The sequence below is a fragment of the Vespa mandarinia genome, chromosome 9 (assembly GCF_050613455.1).
Source record: "Vespa mandarinia isolate Hongniang chromosome 9, ASM5061345v1, whole genome shotgun sequence".
Classification (NCBI taxonomy): Eukaryota; Metazoa; Arthropoda; class Insecta; order Hymenoptera; family Vespidae; genus Vespa; species Vespa mandarinia.
The window spans coordinates 6028609-6049835 of record NC_140818.1 but is presented as its reverse complement, the minus strand read 5'-3'; the positions used below and the strand labels follow the sequence as shown (position 1 = coordinate 6049835).

At 38.8% G+C, this 21227-nt stretch overlaps 1 protein-coding gene across 1 annotated transcript in view; it reads right to left on the bottom strand.

Annotated features, from left to right (window-relative positions):
* Nucleotides 1-21227, bottom strand: part of LOC118443234 (uncharacterized) — a 103351-nt gene that overhangs the window by 35925 nt on the left and 46199 nt on the right. Inside the window, exon 6 of the mRNA XM_035869878.2 lies at nucleotides 13644-13681. Coding sequence (XP_035725771.2) covers nucleotides 13644-13681 — 38 coding nt within the window. The remainder of the gene's footprint in view (nucleotides 1-13643; nucleotides 13682-21227) is intronic.

The following is a 21227-nucleotide window of genomic DNA, read 5'->3' as shown; positions in this document are numbered from 1 at the left end:
TAAGCGCCTAGCTCCGTTGGATGTTTAACGGGGATTCTCGCGTGGCTGCCACGTGCCAAATGGTCCAATTTACTGGACGACAGTTGCGTTCTCCAATTAAAAATATAACGGTCCTTATACACGTTTTTTCTTGTTTCTTGTTTTTCGGGTTAGAATGCGAAACGCAACTTCCGTATCCTTTCGAAAGAATTTTAGAGTTTTTAAAGAAATATTTTCTGAACGTTAGATATGTTTTATTTTTTTTTTCTTTTTTTTTCTTTTTTTTTTTTTTTTTAACAAAGCAGACACGATGATCGTAATCCCTTGAAAATATAATTATTTCCTTTATTTTCCTTAAACATTGTGTTAATTGACACAAGGCCTGATCGATGATGCTCGAATATGTAAGATCGTTATCGTAGAAAAAAAAAAGGTAGAATGCTCGACCTTCAAAATTTTCTTTATATATCCCGTACCTATAGTTGTTTGATCAAACATTGAAAGATAATAAATAAAATCTCTCTCTCTCTCTCTCTCTCTCTCTCTCTCTCTCTCTCTCTTTTTCTTCAAATCGTTTATACAATCGTTAATGTTATATATCCAAAATATCTATGAAAATAAAAAAAAAATAAAAAAAGAACGGAGAAAGTAAAAAAAAATTAAAAGAAAAAAAGAAAGAAAATAAAAATGTATTCTCTTCGTTATATTTTTCGTTTTACTTAGAAAACCATTCGATATCCAATCGTTCTTTACAAATCATTGTATTAATCTATGAAAATACCTTCCGTTCCGATCAATCGTCGCTACGTCCATTTTGTTTGCGATTTTCATGCATTTTTAGAATTTTAACAGAGGTCGCTTCACTTTTCTCTGTTTTTATCTCTCTCTCTCTCTCTCTCTCTCTCTCTCTCTCTCTCTTTTTCTCTCTCTCATTCTCTCCACTCACTGTTTTCTACCGCCGTTGCAATTACTGAAAATTGCATTGCCTGTGAATTATATCGAAAAAGAGAGAATTCAGGGCTAATCGAGTTATATGATGAAAACCACTGGCGGTCAGCTAGTTTACCGCCAGGGTTTGCATTCTGCATCCCAAAGCCAGTCTCATGTGTTGTGGAAGGGTTGGAATAAATCGCAGTAGTATGTTCGAAATAACTCCCTTTTCCTCTTTCTCTCTCTCTCTCTCTCTCTCTCTCTCGCTTTTTCTCTTACCCGGTATTTCACAATAGAGCATTTTGCGATCGATGGGCGAGATTTGCATCTTCGAGGGAACATTCGTAAAGAAAATCAGCAAATTAGTGTGAAATTAAATATATTAATAATTTTGAGATGGGAAAAGGGATCAAGCGAAAACGATCGATATTTTCTCGTTATTCTCACGAAAGTTCATATTCGGCTCTTGAGAAGAAACAAGCGTTAAAAATTTGTGCATAATTAAAGCGATAATCCTCTCTCTTATTTTCTATTCGTATTTTTTTTTCTTTTTTTTTCCAGAAAATAATACAATTTTCGTTATTAACATACGTGCATTCGTATCATTCTCTATCTCTCTAATTAAATTAGTGTCTTAAGAGGCTTCGTTATATTTTTCCCAACAATCCCAAAAACAGCTATAAACTCTATCGTGGCTCTTGTAACATAACTACTATTTCACCGCACGCTTCAATGGACTTTTCGTTTTCTCCCCTCTCCTGTGCGTCGCTATGAAATAATAAAAATTCATCGAGATGGCAGGCGCAGGTGGAAAAGTGGGGGATGAGAGACCAGGCAAACCAGGCAGGAACGTTGCTGTAGGGGAAAAAGTGAACGCAGCAATAAAATTCAACTGGTCGGGATGTGAAAATTTCAAAATGCGCGCGCATTCGTTCGGACGAGCAATTTTTAATATCGAACACTACGATCTATCGGAAAGATCGACTATTTGATGAAAACGATCAGTTTCAGTGAAGAAAGATTATAGTAGGCCTGACCGGTAGAAAAACAAACCTGTGTCGCGAAACCGGAAGTTAGCTCGCAGCTACTAAAGCCACCGTACAAAAGTTTATGAGTTGTACACGGGATGGGGTTGAATGGGTGGCGCTCGGAAGAGCGGCGAAAAGGGGGTAGTTCGGCAATGTGGTGGTTCATAGTATGTGCGTGTGCGTATATATATATGAAAGAGAGAGAGATATATAGATAGAGAGAGGGAGAGAGAGAGAAAGAGAAGGCAGTAGGGGATTGAAATCAGAGACTAGGCAGTACGGTGGAACCCGGGAAACTGACGAGAAGAGGAGAGGAGAGGAGAAGAGAGGAGGAAGAGGGCACAGAGCTGTAGTATTCGAGGAAGAAGATAGACGCAGGCGAGCTTTGATGTACGAGCTTGCGCCGCGAAAAGAGAGAAAGAGGCAGTGGGAGAGAATAGGAGGGACGGATAAAGAGAGAGGAAAAGAGAGAGAGAGAGAGAGAGAGAGAGAGAGAGAGAGAGAGAGAGAGAGGGTAGAACGAAACGAGTGGAAGAGACAAAATTTTCGCTGGCAAAGGGATGATATACGATTTTATTTGCCGCTGGGGATTCTGAGCCGTCCTTGATGGGGTTTGCAGTCCAACTGTCCGGCACGGTACTGTCCGATACCACCGTCCAACGCGGGATAATGAATAAACTTACGACATGTTGGAAAGAGTCGCCAGATTCTAAAAAAGGGAATAGATAGGGTCAGGGAAAAAAGAATAATTTTTTTTTGTTCCGTTGGACGATCATTTTGCACTATGTAGCAATTAACGCGAATAGCATTACTGATGTTTGAGTCTGATCTAAAAACAATTATCGAGCAAAAGATTTTATCGGACAAATGATTAAAGATAATCAAAATAAATGAAATATACAACAAATACGTTAAAAGGATAAGTTTAAAAATTTTACTGTATTTTAAATTTCATTTCTTCTTTGATCTTTAATGATTCGCGGAACAATGATAATTTCACAATTTTTGATCGGGCCAGTGCGTTCAGTTAAAATCATTGAAAATGCGAACCATGTCATTCGATGATCTCGAAGTGTTCTTGGATGGGACAACGCGTGTTAAATATACGTAAATACACACATAGATACATTCGTGCATGATACATGCGAGTAGCATTATTCTGTGATATAGTTTCAAGGTGTAGTTGTCACTTTGCAGAAAAATTCGTATTAGCCCTGAAGCCGTTTGTCGAAATAAAAGGGCAATGAGGAAAGTAAGAGAGAAGACGAGTGAAAGAGAAGAAAAAGGGAGAAAGAGAGAGAGAAAGAAAGAGAGAGAGAGAAGGAGAGAGAGGGAGAGAGAGAGAGAGATAAAGAGAGAGAGAGACACGACGTGCCAGATGCGATTAAAAGAAGACGAAACGTGTCCGCATATATGCATATGTGCATATACGTATAGATATACATATATATACATATATCCATATATATTCCGCATATATGTATATGTATATATGTATAAAACGATAGTTGGTAGTAGTAATCGAAAGCGCATGCGCTTCGTTTTCTCTCTCTCTTTCTCTCTATCTCTCTTTCTTTCTCTCTCTTTCTCTCTCTCTCTCTCTCTCTCTCTCTCTTTATCTATCTCTCTTTTCCTCCCTTTTTCTCTCTTACACTTTCCTTCTTCGGCTCTCGCGTACATAAGCGTCAGCGAGATTTATCTGGCGATGCGAGATCGGGAAACACGAGGGCTGCATGCGTGCGTGCAGGTGCATGTGCTATGCACGTACGTGATTCTGCGTGTTCCGATACGCGAATACGAGGTATGACCGAGGGAAAGAGATACTGAGAGAGAGAGAGAGAGAGAGAGAGAGAAGATCTATGTGTCCAGCAACGAGAAAGAGAGGGAAAGAGGAGGGTCAGATAGGCTACAGGAGGGAAATGGAGGACAAGCGCGAAAGGGAGTCCGAGAGAGTAAGAGAAAGAAAAAGAGAGAAAGAGAAAGAGAGAGAGAGAGAGAGAGAGAAAAGTAGGGAGGGAACAGAACAGCTTCCAATCCGTTTCTCTCGTGGAAGAGCGAGTTGAACGGAGAAAGAGGAGGATGAGAGGAGATGGAGGAGGAAGAGGAGGAAAAGAGAGAGAAGGTTGGTAGAATGAGGTACGCAGATAGAGAGAGGTCTGAGCGACGGCCAGAGGGTGGTCAGAGAGTTAGAGAGAGAGAGAGAGAGAGGCAGAAAGAGAGAAAAAGAGAGAGAGACGGGTGCAGAAATAGAGAAGAGAAAGAGAGAAAGAGAGAAAGAGAGAAAGAGAAAAAGTGAGAGAGAAAGAGACAGAGAAACGTGAAGGTAGGGAGAAAGAGAGAGAGAGAGAGAGAGAGAGAGAGGGTGAGTTGACGGGAGCATAGTGGGGATGGAAAGAGACGAGGGGTAGTGAAAAGGAGACCGAGATGCAGGCGGCAATGCGTCGAACGAGGAGAGTCAGAGGCTGACCAAAAAAAAGGACAGACGCTTCAATTCATTGATCGCCCAGCGGTCCGAGCGACGACGCGCGGGTTAAAATAAAAAAAAAAAGAACGCTGGAGAGGGCGCTGGAGAGTAGTGGAGGAGGAAGAGGAAGAGAGGTGGAGAAGAACGAAACGGAGGGCGTTGCGAAAAATCTCCGCGCAAAAAGTGCGCACGGAAGGGAAGAGGCTGTGAGAGAAAACGAGAGAAAGAGAGAGAGAGAGAGAAAGAGAGAGAGAGAGAGAGAGGAAGAGAGAGAGAGAAAACGAAAGAGGAAAGAGAAGACGAATTTACGAACGATAGAAAATCACCAAAGTCAAACTCGCACGATCTTTTTTCCAGTCCAATGCGTATGTCGACGCTTTCTTTTCCTTCTTCTTCTACTCCGACATTTTTTTTTTCTCACATACTCTCTCGAAACGCAAAACGAAATAGCGAAGTTTAAAAAACGTAAAATCAATTTGTAATGCCTTTTTTCTTTTTCTCCCTTTCTTTCTCGGTACTTGTCAGTCGATTCTCGATAATCGATGCGCTGTACTCCCGCCGGAAGATGAACCTTTTCGCTATACTTTAGAAGCGTACAAAAGCGTAATGAAGCGCGTTAAAAAGAGAGAATATTTGCCAGCCGATACCGATCTCGTGCGAATCGAAAATTATTAATAGGAACGTATCTTTATAAATTTTCTTTGTGGTTAGATAGACGTAGTACGAAGATACCATGAAACTCTGAAGGAAAAATAAAAAAAGAAAAAAAAAAAAAAAAAAAAAAAAAAAAAAAAAAGAAAAAAAAAACCAGAAAAAAAAGGAGAAATAGAAAAAAGAAAAGAAGAGGGAAGAAAATAAGAAGATAGAAAAGATATTTGAAGATTTGGAGAAAAATCGATGCGAAGGAAGGAAGCAGGTGATGGGAGGATACACCTGGTCGTGGAGGGAATTTCTTACTGGACTTCAATGAATCCAAAGATCCTTCGAATCACGCAAAACCGGTGAGTGTCTTGAAGGAGTTTCAAAATTCTCACAATACGCTGTTTTCGTTCCAGACGAGCGACCTCGGGCCGAGTTTCAGTACTCTCTCTCTCTCTCTCTCTTTCTCTCTCTCTCTCTCTCTCTTTCTCTCTCACTATCTCTCTCTCTCTCTCTTTCTTTCTATCTATCTCGACGAACACGAACATCTGTATTTTGGGAAACCCCTTTTTGCATTTCGGAGACAGATGCAAATGAAAGGGTTCCCCTTGGATGCAAGAATGCAAAAGAAATCGCGGCTTTACTCGGGCAGAACCCTTTTGCGAGTTCTCTCTTTTCAGCGGGATGCCTCGCATTCTCTTGACGTATGATGCATCTGCTCCGCGCACACAATATCCTGCGATTCCTCTCAAATTCACTCGCGATTCGGCGAGGTCATTCCTGCCTACATTTTTCCCTGAAATCCTCCTCCTACGCTCGATATTGTCTTCTCCCCTCGCGTACGCCTAACCGAATCTCCTTCCTCGCGGATGCTGCGTACTCCTCTTTCGTATCTACAACCATCATATTTTAGTTTCGTATTTTGAACTCGTGCAAGAACGATGTGTTCTCTTGATTCCATATTTTACATCGATTCTATCAACCTAGTGCCCTTTACTAATTGAAAATAATAACAATCGTTTGTATAATTATCAAATGATTATTTACTTGGTGCCAATATATTCACTATTAATTTACATTTACTTTCTTTAAGAATAGAATGAATGTATCGAAAATCCAACAACGTATCGAATTATCTAAACAGTCCAGCTTGATTCTTTTCGAACATAAGCGATGCTTGTGCGGCGTGGTTTGTTTTCCTTCAGGACGTCAACCTTCGATGTGCAAGGGGCGAATCGCGTGCCGTGGCAGATGTGAGAAGTTTAAGGGTAAAGGAACGTAGGGTGCTTTTGGTAAGGGGGAACTGAGAAGAACCATCAGGTAATAATAAGGAAACTAGAAACACCATTCTTTAGGACACACGCGAATTCTCGCACTCGGTGACTTATATAAATTCATGACTTTTGTTCTCAAACCGTTCTTCCTTTTACTTTTCTTTCTTGAATTATTGATTAGACAGACACGATGTCTCGTCGAAAAAAGTAAAGATCCGCGTAAGCCATCCATGGTAGGTACTTTTACCGAACGACAACAATGGAGATAGAAAAGTGCAGTCTACGAGGAAAAAAAAAAAAGGAAAAGAGAAAAACTGTAAAAGACAGTAAGACCTGGACTTTCATCATTAGTGTCCCGTTCGTGGTATCAGGGTGCTTTACTGCATCTTTTTCTCTTCTCTCTCCCTCTCTCTCTCTCTCTCTCTCTCTCTCTCTCTCCGTCCTTTTCTCCCTCCTCCTTCTCCTTTCGCTCTTCTCGAAAGAACAGGAACGCGCGCCCAACGGTGCGTACCTTTGAAGATGGACTCCCGAGTTTTATTTCTTTCTCGTGGAGAATGGAAAGCATAAATTGTGCTGGGTTTTATACGCCGAGGACGAAAAATATAGAGAGCGTCTGCGATTCCAAGCATGAGAAAAATAAAGATAGAAAGGGATAGATGCGGCTCGATAACTTGCAGAAAGAAGTTATCAAAAAAGTCTGTCAAACGTCGAGTTATCGTGAGACTTTTCTCTATTCTTAATCCAATGGCCGAACTTCAAAGGCCAGAAAAACATTCTAATATCACGGTGCTCGTTATTAAAGATGCAGATTTCCACTTTGAAATCGTTTGGACTTTAGAATTGCAAGAACTGTGCGATCCTTCAATCCGACTCGAGGATAAAGAGAAAGAGAGAGAGAGAGAGAGAGAGAGAGAGAGGGAGAGAGAAAAAGAGATATAAGGGACAACAATTTGACGGAAACAACAAAATTAAAGACGACGGAAACGAAAAGTATACGGAAGAGGTTGAAAGAAAGCAAGAGCGCGTATGACTAAGAGAGATAATGAAAGGGAAAAAAAGATATACGAAAGGTCTCCGTCGAGTAATTGGAGTTTTTCTCTCCTACTTTGTTTCATTCCTTGAAAGGAATCTCTTACTTCCCATTTCTCTTATGCAATGAAATTTAATAACATGAAATACAGTCAAATAAAATATAAATCTTGGAAGAGCGTTAATCTATTCTGAAAGAAGGAAAAAAAAAGAAAAAGAAAAAAAAGAAAAAAAAAAGAGAGAAAGAAAAGAAATAGAAATAGAATTCCTTCGAATTGATGTTCGTGACAGAGATATGGTTGTGCGTGATCGTCAATTAGATAAAGAAAGAAATAGGGAGATTTGTAACACGCGCGAAGTTTCGCGGGATCACGGACGATAAATCTTCGAATTTCAATGTGGGGTAGAACTTTTCACCTTCGCCGATCGTAAGTCCCCGAAAACGAAACGAAATGAAACGAAGGAGGGGGGGCCCTACGTCACCGGTTTGGCGTCTACCGGCAGCTGCCAGTACGTCATACTTTTTCTTTGTCTCAAAGGACCCTTCTCTCTCTTTCTTTCTTTCTTTCCCTTTTCTCTTCTCTTTTCTTCTTTTCTCTTCTTTTCTCTTCGGTCGGTGCTCTTTGGGGGTAGAAAGCAGAGCCACGCGCCCGTGGCAGATGTTTCGTGACGAACGGCCCCTTTGCCTTCTTCATCTAATACGCACTTATACTTGGACTTGCATTCGTTCCGCGCCGTTTAGAAACCACGGGCCAAGTAACTCGCTTCATATCGCGAATCTCCAATTTCATTAAATTTCACTCGATCGATTGAACTTAATTAAATTCATCGATTAAATTTGATTTTCACGTTTGATCCGTCTTAAATTTCTAAAAAGTAATTTAGATAGATATCCTTAAAAATTCATATATTAATCGTATGTTATTTAATTATTTCCCAATGCATATTAACTCAGTCAAAGAAGGAAGATGCGTGGATGTGTAAAACGTCGCACACGTGTACGCATAAATAAGTGTACGTCTATGCATGTATCTCCAGAAGCCGCCCCGTACGATAACGCCGAGCTGTATGATAAAGAACAATTTAACGGTCTTGTTAAAGATACGAAACACGCCTACCGCGATAAAAGTGAGGCGCAGTATGGCGGCATTGACTGGCGTAAGAGACGAAAGATTGAACGTACGAAATTCAAGAACTTACAGCCAGTATAAGTAACCGGCTATAAGTATGTTCTTGGATTTACTCATAACGAAAGAAAAAAAGAGAATTAACAAAATGACCATCGTGACGATTTAAATTAACACCTGTGTTAATACTTAATTTTAAAAGAAAAAAAAAAAGAAAAAAACAAGAAAAAAAAAGAAAAGAAACAGAAGAAGAAAAGAAATCTTATACTCATTGCAACGAAGAAAAAAATATAAACGGAATGGATAATATTTGACATAATTTTTTTTAAATTAATAAGTAATCGCTACATTATTGAAAATGTCTTGAAGGAATTTATTATATAATCGAAAAAAGAGAAAAAAGATAGATATACGTATATCGAAAAGTAAGATAAGTTCGTGAGGGGCGATGGACGAACGAAGAGAGGCAAACGCTTCTTCCTCGTAGCACACGTCGTCACACCTGACGTCACATACTAGTTAGGGTGCAGATGGCCCCCCTCTCAAGCGTGACGTTAGGCCCCTACGATAGGGTACCTGGCGGCGTCTAGCAATATGCTTCTTTCCCTTCCCTTTTCTCCCCTTGCCACTTCTTTGCTCTCTTTCTTTTCTTTTCTTTTTTTCTCTCTCGCGTGCACACTTGGAGGGCACATAAGGTAAGGCAAAATAAAACTTGTACCAAGGGGGCTCTCCTTTCCTAACTCGCACACAGCCGCAGCTGCTCAGGTAGCACGAGCTACTTCCACATTTACGACGATGGAACTCGTTTGAGAGTATCGTGGGGTGCTACGATGGCCCCATTGAAATTCCAACCAACCTAGACTTATTACCACGCTTCGAGAGTTCCTTCGATAGTGTGTACTAGCGTACGCAAGCAAGAATATCACCTTAATTTATAACTAATTATACCCTCGATACTTATATCGATTTTTTTCGAGTTACTTCATAAGAATATTTATTGTCAAACTTTATTATTGTGATAGCGTACTCGATTTGGTAGATAACAAAAAAGATACAAACGAATCGATTGGATTTCTTTTTTCTTTTTTTAACTTAAGTACTTCGATGTTTCTTCCATTCTTCCTTTTTATTTATCTTTTCTCCTTTGTTTTTCTTTTCATTATATTTTTCACGCAGAATTTCTTCCTATTGATCATCAGGCAACACTTAGTCGCCGAACTTGTTTTAACGAATCAATACTTCAATATAACGAACGTTTTATCGAGCCTGACATTTTTTTTTGTTGTTTTTTTTTTGTTTTATTTTTGTTTTTTTCTTTTTTCTTCATGATGAAGCCACGAAAAATCGGACAAACAATCGTTGTGGTTTTTAACGAACACGAGAAAAATCACGGTAGACGTTTAAGTATTTAATCTCCAATCGATAGGAACGATGATGGATTTGTGAGGTGCGAAAGGAGTATGATCGTAAAGCTGCATCAAATTGCTTCAATAAAATTGCAATTCGATCGTTATAATAACGGATGTTATAATGGATATAACGATCGTAAATTAGGAATGACCGATTTTGAAGGAGAGGAGAGGAGAAAGGAAAGGAGGATTTGTTGAAAAGCGAGAGGACGATTTGTATTGTCGTGTTTAGAACGCTCATTTCCTTCTAATTCTTTGATTTGATTAAAACGTTATGGCAAACGGTTGATTCTCGATTTGATTCTATTAACTAGTTAAGATTTGTATTGGTATCGTAGGCATTAGAAGGATCATTAACAAATAAGAAAATCTTTTTTGGGAGAAATCTTTTAAGGAGAATCATCAATAGTGAAGATACAACGATAATATCATTTTCCTCTTTGAGGACCCCCGACCGTGCACAAAGAACCCTCAAAATATCTGACTGGTATCCCAATTCTAATTGCGGGCAAAAAGTTTTCTGAAGATTTACAAGGCGATAAATGAGCCTCGTGGTTCGACCGTATTGTCCGATATGTTATTCTCAATACAAAGTGGTCAAAACCTTCTTAGATATGTTCTAAACATTTCGATAATGAGAGGACGGTCGCTCCTTTCTACAGTAAACGACTCGAAAGAGCTATTTGTCGACGCTCGTAAATCTGTCCTGTTAATTCTCAGCATGAGACTTCCGGTTCTTCCGCTTGGGCGTTTACGTGGGCGTTTCGTGTTGTAAACACAATGTCTCAGCCGTAAAACCAGTTTTCCTCGGAGTCTACATCTACTGTATATATTGCATAGATTTTCTCGTTTACGCGTTGCTCCTTGGCAGCCGGCTGAACTTTTACAGAACTTAAATTTCACACACCTGGATGAGCTCTCCCTTTACTCGTAATTGGGTCCCTACGTTAAGAAAAAATTCGCTACTAATTCTAACGGGAAAATATTATCGAGCAATTTACTCGAGTCCTTTTCCTCTTTTTTTTTTTTCTTTTTTTTTTTTTTCTTTACGATCGAATTGGAAAAGACGAGCCGTTACTTCTGACAACAGTTACCAATTTGAGATCGAACAGAGCCAACAGATTGCTGCCTTCTATCCACGATATATCCGGCCCCAATTTTGAGAGTCTCGTGTCTAACGGGAGATTAATAGTATTAATAACGAACGGTCGGAGTTTAAGAACCGTTGAGGAGCGAAAAAGCGGCATTAACGTCGCCTTTCGGCCGATCCCGTACAATGACTTCGAAACATATGTCGAACGAACGTGCTCGGCTTTTTCCCTTTTTTTTTTTCTTTCTTCATTCTTTCCCTCCTCCCACTTTCGCTCTATTTCGACGCTCCGCATCGTGATGCGTTATTAACGGACCTTGAGAGAAAAATTTTACAAGATAGATGAGGGAGAGAAAGGGAAATAGATAAAGAGAGAATTCGTTTTCACATATGAAAGTAATTCGTACGAGAAGACACGTGGGTGGAAGTAGGATAAGGAAGGAAGTAAGGTAGGTCGGGCCATCTGGTTCTCCTTTCGTTCTTCTTTTCTGGTCGAGGGTCTTTTAAATCCACCAGAGACATGCACCTTGAGACCTGTCTAGGCCAAGGACCCTTGAACGTAAGGGGCCCTTTAAAAATCGACCCTGCAAAACGAAGACATTGAGAACGATCTCCGGGTCCTCACCTTACAACCCTCCTGGCCCAAACCATCGTCCTTGAGAATAACCATCGTAAGCGATTCCATATTATATTAGAATTATCATACTACTTTATGAATTACTAACAATATCTAATATTATATCATCTATCTCGCGATTATTAATAAATACGTCGATTTCTAATAATTATAAAAGACTGATAAAAATTTCACGATAATTTATCTTTGGATAAACGAGATTACGTCTTTAATAGTTTTGAGCTATTTTTGTATATTTGTAATAATGCTTCCCGATTTAGAATTATTCTTTTATTTTCATTTATTTCCTCCTGCATAAATGAGCTTTGATAAATGGCTTTAAGCTTAGAAACAAAATTAGAAATATTTCTTTTTAATTTCTATAAGAACGATATAGCACACGTATGCACGCCCACGTACGCATACTCTCATACAAATAGGAAAGAAGAGAATCTTCTGGGATAGAATTGGAAAGACAGAAATTTATCGTGTTGAGTATCTTCATCACTCTCTCTCTCTCTCTCTCTTTCCCTCTCTCTCTCTCTCTCTCTCTCTCTCTCTCTCTCTCTTTCTCTCTCACGTTGCAATGGCAAGTTCGTCGCGTACGAGGATCTATTAACGTTACATCTGCAAACGTAGCGCGAGCGGGTTCCCGATGTGTTTGCACGGGAGATCAACGTATTGTTGACGATCGACCGACAAAGCCAAATTAATTTGCAAATCGTTCGCGGTTCGACGACGTTCGAGGGGTTTGTCTGTCCTTCTCTTGCCGATCTTCTCTCTCTCTCTCTCTCTATCTATCTCTCTCTCACGAACTAACCCTAACGCGTACTTAGGTACATCCATATACACATACATACATACGTTTACGTTCGTATACTAAGCCTCCTTTATCCATCCGTACGTACACACGTACTACGTGAAAGAGAAGAAAAGAAGAGAAGAAATCGGAGTAGGTAGGAGAAAGTGCCGGTAGGAGAAAGACGAGGATAGGAAACACTGTCTTCGAATGCATATCGGAAGATTAAAAAAAACTGCAACTCTAGATGGTGCAGCGTCAAGCATTTTTGACCCGTATTTCTCCCGCGATTCTCCGACTCTCCCCACCCAACGCCACTTTTGTCTTCTTATACACAACGAAAAGAAGAGAGAGAGAGAGAGAGAGAGAGAGAGAGAGAGAGAGAGTGCGAGAGAAGAACTGCAATACACGGAAGTAAGCGAGCAAGCATGTATGTATCGCGCAAACGTCCCGGCTACTACGCGTACGTGCACTTTTGTCCTACGTCACGCGTATTCAATAGCAGTAGTAGCAACAGCAGCAACGAAGAATTGTAGAAGAGAAGGAGAATCTCGGTGTTGAGGTGCTTCTCTCGATCGAAGGTACGAGACGAGGAGTACAGGGAGTTTCCGACGAGTTGTGTAAATGCGAGAAAGAGAGAGAGAGAGAGAGAGAGAGAGGGAGAAAGAAAGAGGTCGACTCGCTCGAGGTCTCGTGGGGGGACGAGCCGTGACAGTGAGACTTTTATTAGGGAAGGAATCAGCAAGCATGATTATGTACCTTAGAGCATCTCCACCTCGCCGATCACCCTTCACTACCATAGCAAACTGACTACTACTACCCTCTACGATTGACGAGAACGACGACGACGACGGCAGCAGTCATCCTTCTCATTCTCCTCCTCATCCTCCTTCTACCAAGCTCAGACCCACCCTCCCGCCCCTCGAGCTGCATTGTCAACCTCCTTCCTTCCCCTTTTACCGCGCATATATGTATGCATTGGCGTAGCTTCCTGAGAAATCGACGACTGTCTACAATGGCGGCCTCCTCGTGAGATTTCTACGTCCATAAGTAATTTGATCTTATGTAAGATTTTCAATTGATATTTTCTGATATTTTTATTCTCTGTTTTCAAGGAGAGTAATGTGCCGTTTTTACGTACTATTTCATATCTCTCGATACTTTTATCAATGTCAAAGGTTTCTCTTCTTATGATAGAAAAAAGATCGATCGTTCGTAGAGAGATCATTTCCTTCTTAAGGAATGAATTAATTACTTACGGTGAACGTTGTCGTGGCGGTGTGAAAGATGTTGTCCCCTGAAACAGAACAGATAAAATTATTATTATTTCAAGGATATATGATGGATAAATTCTTTCGTATATTTTTCTTCTTAAGAATATCCTAAGAAATATCTTTTGATATATTAAGATAATTTTTGTCTTAAATATTAAAAATCTATATTAATCATACGATGATAATAATTGTAAAGATTGAACGGTAGATTCAGAAAGTGACGTTCTTTCCCTCGATAAAAATTCGTCTTCGCCGAATAGAAATTTTGAAAATGAGAGACCAAGGTGGAGGAGACGTCCGCCACGAAATTTGCATCTCTGCTTCGCCAATGCCGCTCAAGGCGATATTGTCGTTCACAATGAAACCACCCCCCAAAGCTTTCCACCACCCCCGACACATGCTCCCTCAGACAACGCACATGCAACGGACGCGTGTCGCGTTCGAACTTTCGCCTCGAACCAGATACTACGCACGAAACTTCGCGAATCTATCGTGCGATTGTATCGGGCGATACAAAAAGAATGAAAAAGAAAAAGGAAGTAAAAAAAAAAAAGAAAAAAAAAAAGAAGGAATGTTTTGCTTCTTCATCACGGTCGAGAAAACGTGAATTCCGGAGACTCGTTTCGCTCGAGCGAAGGAAAATAATCTAAAGTGAACGAACGTTTTCAAATTCTGTAGTATTTTTATTTTTTCAAATAGTTTTATGCATGAAATGCAACATTAAATTGCATGCACGATATACTACGATACAATGAAACGTAGAAATTATTGTATAATATCGCGAATATTACGAACATTCGTTTCATTTCACATTAATCGATATCCGATAAAAACGTAACGGCGTAAATTTAGATATATCACGAAGGATATCGCCGAATCGTTCACGAAATAAACAAGAAAGAATTGTATGCCGTATCGATTATCGATTACATAACGTCCTTTCTCAAACCGTCTTCTAGCACATTCTATTCGAGGACTAGTGTTCGAACGATCTCATTAATAAATTGAATCAGCGTCGACACTGATGTTAATGAACCCGTAATTATCGAACAAAATTAAGATCATGATTTTACGTGATTTTCAGATAAAAAGAATTCTCTTATATATCCCATTTATGTTGTTTGTCTGTATTTAAAGTTTTTTATCATTTGAATGTTAAGAAAAGAGAAAAAAAAATCTTTCGTACGATTAGACATCTTACGAGTAAAATATAATATATTCAATTAATAAAGAATATCTGAACATTTGTGATATTGATTTGTAACAGAAATGGAAATTTATTCTTAAGAAAAGGAGAGACTCCAAAAGATAGGATCATATAGTAGGAATATCGAACAATGGAATACGGCTGGCAACTGGAAATTTCGTGAGACGCGTCTCAAGAACAATTCTACATCTACTCGAAGCTATATTGTCTCGATTAAGGATGCACGGAGTAGCGATATAGGGCTGGCGAAAGGGGCAGTACGGTACTAGCAAGCGAAGGAGGTCGGAGGTGCTAGGTGCTACGCTTCGACGCCAGTATCTCAGACAGTTCTGGCCGGCAAGACTTAACAAATAGGCAAAGTTTTGGATGCCGGAGCCGGTGGATTCTCCGCTACTGCGGCAACGACATCCTCTGTCTCTCTCTCTCTCTCTCTCTCTCTCTTTCTCTCTCTCTCTCCTCTTTGTTTCTAAGTTTATGATGTATTAGCCGTGCTCCGTCTCCCTCATTCCCTCTTTCTTCATCTCCCGTATCCAGCCCCTCTACTCTCTGTCCTTCTCAATCTCTCTCTCTCTCTCTTTTTCTTTCTCTTCTTCTCCCTCCCTCTCTCTCTCTCTCTCTCTCTCTCTCTCTCTCTCTCTCTCTCTGGTTCTCTCTCTTTCTCTTTCTCTCTCTATCCTTCTGTCCTAGAGAACGCGCTTGTCTCGCGCTTTTGAGTTGACCAATTTATACGCGACGTAGCTTTAAGATACAACGACCATCCGAGCGAATTAACGACGTAACGTTCTCCTAACAGGAGTGATTAAAGCCTGGGGAGCGCGACCTTGCGTTCTCGGGAGATACTCTCGCAAAGTGGATGCTGTTAAGTCTCTTGAAACGTGGTTAAATAATATATATCGACGATCGACAATTATATCATTTATGTATTCACCTATTAAAATGTTCTTATTGTTCTAGAAAATTGTAATTGAGGATAAATATATTTTTAATGAATTTAATATGCAATCGATATAATTTAATCGTTAAAAAATCGTTTATCGATATCGTTTATATAAAACCGTTCGTTCATTCGTTTTAAGAAAATAAGTATGATTATCGATAAAATAAAGAAAGAGAAACGGGATATTTAAGTTTAATTTTGTTTTCGAGAAGAAAACGAATAACGTTATTCACACGAAACGATCTCCTTTTGAAATAATATTGACGATACGAGAAATGAATGAGCACGTAAACGTGCTCACTAAATTTCGATTTACCATCAAACGAGAAAAATTATTTCAACTCTAACCGTTTCCCCGGATATGTTCGATTATTCGATGGAAAAACGTACAGGATTTCGGGCGCGCCGAACGTAACAGAATACGCGCTATGCTGTAACGAGATCTAGAGAGTACTTGGAGCTCGTAACGTTCGTAACGGACATCAAACGTTTACGGCTGGTGTCTCGTGATTCGCAGAATACCTTTTATTTTTTCCCATTTTTTTTTCTTTTGTCTCTTTCCCTCTGTCTGTCTATCTCTCTCTCTCTCTCTCTCTCTCTTTACCTCACTCTGACTCTCTGATTCTCTGTTCCTCTTTCTCCCATTCACTCTTTAATTATTCTATGACATTAAACAAACAATTCTTGTATGTTTATATATTTATCAATTTTACCGTGAAAACGGTCCTAAGGTTTTCTATGAAATGTAATAAATCTATTGTTTCCAATTGTGAGAAAATCGATTTTGCTATGTATTTATCAACTTCGGATAAATTCATTTATAATATTAAATAATCAAATAAAATATAAATGATTTTATCATTTTACACACGTAAAATGTAGTTGGTATGACGTGAATTTAATATATGTATGTATATATAGTTGTTTAGCGATAAACGACCGAGCAAACGATGCTCGTTCTTCCCGGAACTTATCTCTTATATAAATAGAAGCTGAAAGATTTGTTCGATGAAATTTTAATTATCTAAACTATTTCTAGTTTTAAATATTTTCTATTATTTTAAATATTTAAACGATGAATTATAAAATAGGATCGATTGACAATTAGTTATTTGAAAATTTTCATTCTTAAATTAAATGATACATATATCATGTGTTATGTATATACATATAATATACGTATGTTTAATTTAACAAATTGTAAAATAAGTATATGTAGTCACGTTATAAGATTCATTCTCTGTATTTATATATATATATATATATATATATATATATATATATAATAATATATTGTAGCATTTATCCAATATTTTCGTAATAATCTTATGAGTCTCTCTATCTATTCATCCATCCATCCGTCTATCTATTTATCTGTCTATATATCTATCTATTTATTTACCTTTATTTTTTTTCCTCTTTTAGCACGTTCCGACTGAGAATTAATAAAGCTCGCTCATGGCTCGGCCAGTTCACGACGCGACGTCGTTCGCCAGAAGAAAATCAATACCCGATAGGAGCGTTCCCGAAGGTCCGCTTATACTCGTCGTGCTATCTCGCTTTTATCTCGATCGTATCTTACATATTGGCGTGCGTCGCGAACGTTTCCATCGCTCTCGAGCATTGGCGAACGAGCGTTTACACATGATGAAGCGTTGCAGTAACCGCCCACACCCTTCTACCATGTCGTAGTTTGCTCGCTTGTTCGCGCGCCTTCTCAGGGTGACAGATGGCCGACCAGTAGACAAAGAACTTGGTCGACTGCTTTTCGTGCTCGTTGCGTAACTCAATAACGAGGAACGCGAGTCAATCGTTTCTACTCGACATCGACGACGACGATGACGACGACGACAACGACGACGACGACGACGACGACAACGACGACGACGACGTCAATGTCGAAGGAACACCCTCGTAGAGGTATCGAAAGGACGATGGGGTTGAAAATCAAATCCCGTTGCTTCAATGGAAATCTTCCTGCGGACAAGATTTCATCTTTCTATTTCCATCTCTCTTTCTCTCTCTCTTTCTCTTGTTCTTTTACTCTCCTTGTTCTCTATTTCTCCCTCCTTCTCTTGGCTAGTCTCCCCACCGTTTCCTAACTTTCCATCATCAATCAAATATTCCCTCTCCGATAGGAACGTCAAACCACGTCGAACACGATCGAAGGGTACTTGGTTAGTGTTCCACGATGATTAGACGATTAAGAGTTCCCCTCTAATCGTACGTTCGTGCCGGCTCTTGGATATAGAATTAGCTTTACTACCAGTACAACGAGATATTTGCTTCGTGTTTGATTCAAACGTATAAGACCTTTTATTTCTTTTATCATACGTTATATCGATTAGAAATGAATCTACAGTGAATCGTTTACGTGATCTGATTGAAAACTGATTGATTGTAATGCATTTTTATACAGATCGCACTTTGAATCATTTTAATTGAAAAATTAATAATAAATGTGTTTGCAACTGGAGCATAATAATTTTGTTGGACCGCGATTAGAAGCATCATCTTAGAACGACGATCAAGGCAGAAATAGGCGTGATAGGCGCATGTGCGCGAAGAAGAAGAGGGCGGCGAATTGACGGATACACAATAGACACGTGCCAGAATCTAATCATCGTAGAAAACCTGGGGCTAGAGCTGTTTTTTTCTTTAAGCTTCACCATTCATCGTGTTAACTCACTGGAAATTCATTAAAATGGACTGCTATGAGCGCATGACTAACGTTTTTCTTTTTATCTTCTTTATATTCGATAACGCGTATTATTATAAAAATGTTCAAATATACGATTTAGTTTTTTAGAAAATCGTTGTGATATATCAAATCGTATTTTTATATGTCATTTCAGAACAAAAGAGATAGTATAGACGAATATATGTCGATGACATTCATCACATGAAGAATTACTATTCTAATCGTTTAGGAAAAGTGGCTTTAGTGCGATAAACTTTTTCAACGACAACGATGTGGAAGAGCTTTAGGAAGTGTACGCTCAAGGCACAGAGAGAATGATTTCACGGTAACTACAATCGGTGAGGCCAGCTATATATTCTCAACCGTTCAGGCCTATAGATAACGATCGCACTTTGGTATTAGTATTCACTGATCGAAAGTTCAACGTATGCGGTCCTATTTTTACGGTGACGGTTAGCAACTGCATTTCCATGTCTAAAGTCGTTTATTCGATGGCTCGCTGCATATTCGATCGCGCGGGGGGGCTTATATCGTGTACGTAAAAGTTACAACGGCTGCTGAAATTGAGATAGGAACACGTGGCCCCGTAGCTCTAGAGGAGACGCCCCCTGCATCTAATCGCGAGAGTAGTTATGGAATATTCTCGGACGGTGAACGGAAGGATGGCACACACGTATTCTCTCTGCACGCGTTCGACAACGATAATGAATTGTCGTCTGGAAATGTCTATCGATTCACTGATAATCAGAAGGAACTTATAATTGGAATTAAATGAATAAAATTTTAACGCGTTCGTTACTTTTTATAGACGTTGTATACTTTTTCATTTTCATTTTTCATTTCTCGCTATAAATTATATATTTTTATATGAAAATAAATAGAAAGATAGATATTACGTTATATTTAAAATATGCAAAAGTAAAAGGATTTCTCGACGTTTAGAATTAAATATCCTTTTTATTTTAATATTAATAGACGAAGATAACTAATGCGTTTGATATACATACGTATAATATATATAGAAAATCTAAGTATTCTGTAACGGGACAGTGAATTCCTTAGAGAAAGGACGAAGCAACAAGTGGCTTCTTAGCTCGAACAATCTTAGCTCGATGTTCAACAAGTGTTTTCCGAATGAATATCTCTGAACATTTCTAGCAGGAAATATTAAGAAATGACCATTTTCCTTATCGTAGAACGTTCATTTCCTGGTTCTTCTTTTCTCCTTCCATTTGTCCATTCCTTTTTTTAAATTCAATCACAAAGAGTTCTTATACCTTCGACATATTAAGAAAAATATAATAAGATGATTATTTTCAAAATTATTAGAGAAACTCGATATTTATTTATATTTAATATCAAATTCTCAAATGTGTTCATAACACGTGTCATATAAAAACTTCAGTATATCTGAATTTTCAGAATATCTCTCGATATACGAATCAATAATAAATAGATGAATTTATTAAACAAATCTATCATATAATATTTCGCTCTATCAATCGATATCTTTTATATTTTTCAAAAGGTTAAAGGGTAGTCTTTATTCCACTTAATGATTACATTGTAAATTCAACTGAACATGATTTACATCCGTCAGATTTTAATTACATAATTTCGTCAGATTAATTCGAAATATAACCGGAATAACATATTCCAAATTGGAAATTGCTGGAAATTTAATGGTTTTGTCTGATTATCGACAAAGATGTGACGGAAGTTTGTAACGCGAAGAAAAATAAATGACGTATGGACTTATCGCATAGATGATATATTACAAATTATGTTTGTTTGATAGGAAAGATTATTATGAATAAGGATAGATATCTTCAATTAAATTTCTTATTAATGAAATTCAAAATTATTACACGATACAAGTGATTTAATATAAAATTGTGATTTAAATATAAAAGAAATCAAAAGATCATCGCTTGTAACTGATGTTTTTGCGTATTTTTTATTTGTTATTGAACAAATTGTTGTCGTCGACAATTTATGAAAATAAAAAAAGAAGGAGGAAGAATAGAAAACATCATAGAAAGTTCAAATACTCATTCAAAGGACAGAACACTTGAGCAGCAACAAGTTGATATCTTGTTCCCTTAAAAGGGTTTAACGAAAAGAGGGATGAGTATCAGAAACGTCTTTACCGTTGTTATCATAAGAAAACACTCCTTCCTTTCTTCCTTCCTATCGTCTTTCAGCTTGGCATACTTCTTCTTTTCATCAACAGGTTACCCTGTTGGGTGGTAAGCTCTGGTCTGGAAAATCTTTAAAGGAAGTTTCTCTCGACCATGAAGGGGCTAAGAAAACTCTCGTTGCTGCGAGAGGAAAAGAAATTGTGGTATGAGAAGTAGGAAGAAAAGGATGGGTAGACTTTCTTTCTTAGGGCCTGAGAAAGCGAAGGACGTTCAGTTGGAGGGTGTTTTCCTTAGGGATGACTCCAAGACGATCTACTCTCACCCTCTCACTCTTCAACGTCTTCTCTCTAACCTGTTGAAGTTACCCCTAGAGAGATAAAGTGTTTTCTTGGCCGGAGACGAGGATGGGGACCGGGGAAATTTGCTAGGGTAAGAGGCGAGAATCTTGGGATACTTGGGATAAAGTCTATAGAAGGAGACGGATGGATGATTCGCTCTGCGAAACTAAGGGAGATAAGAAGGAAGAGAGAGAGAGAGAGAGAGAGAGAGAGAGAAGGAGAGAAAGAGAGAGAGAGAGAGAGAG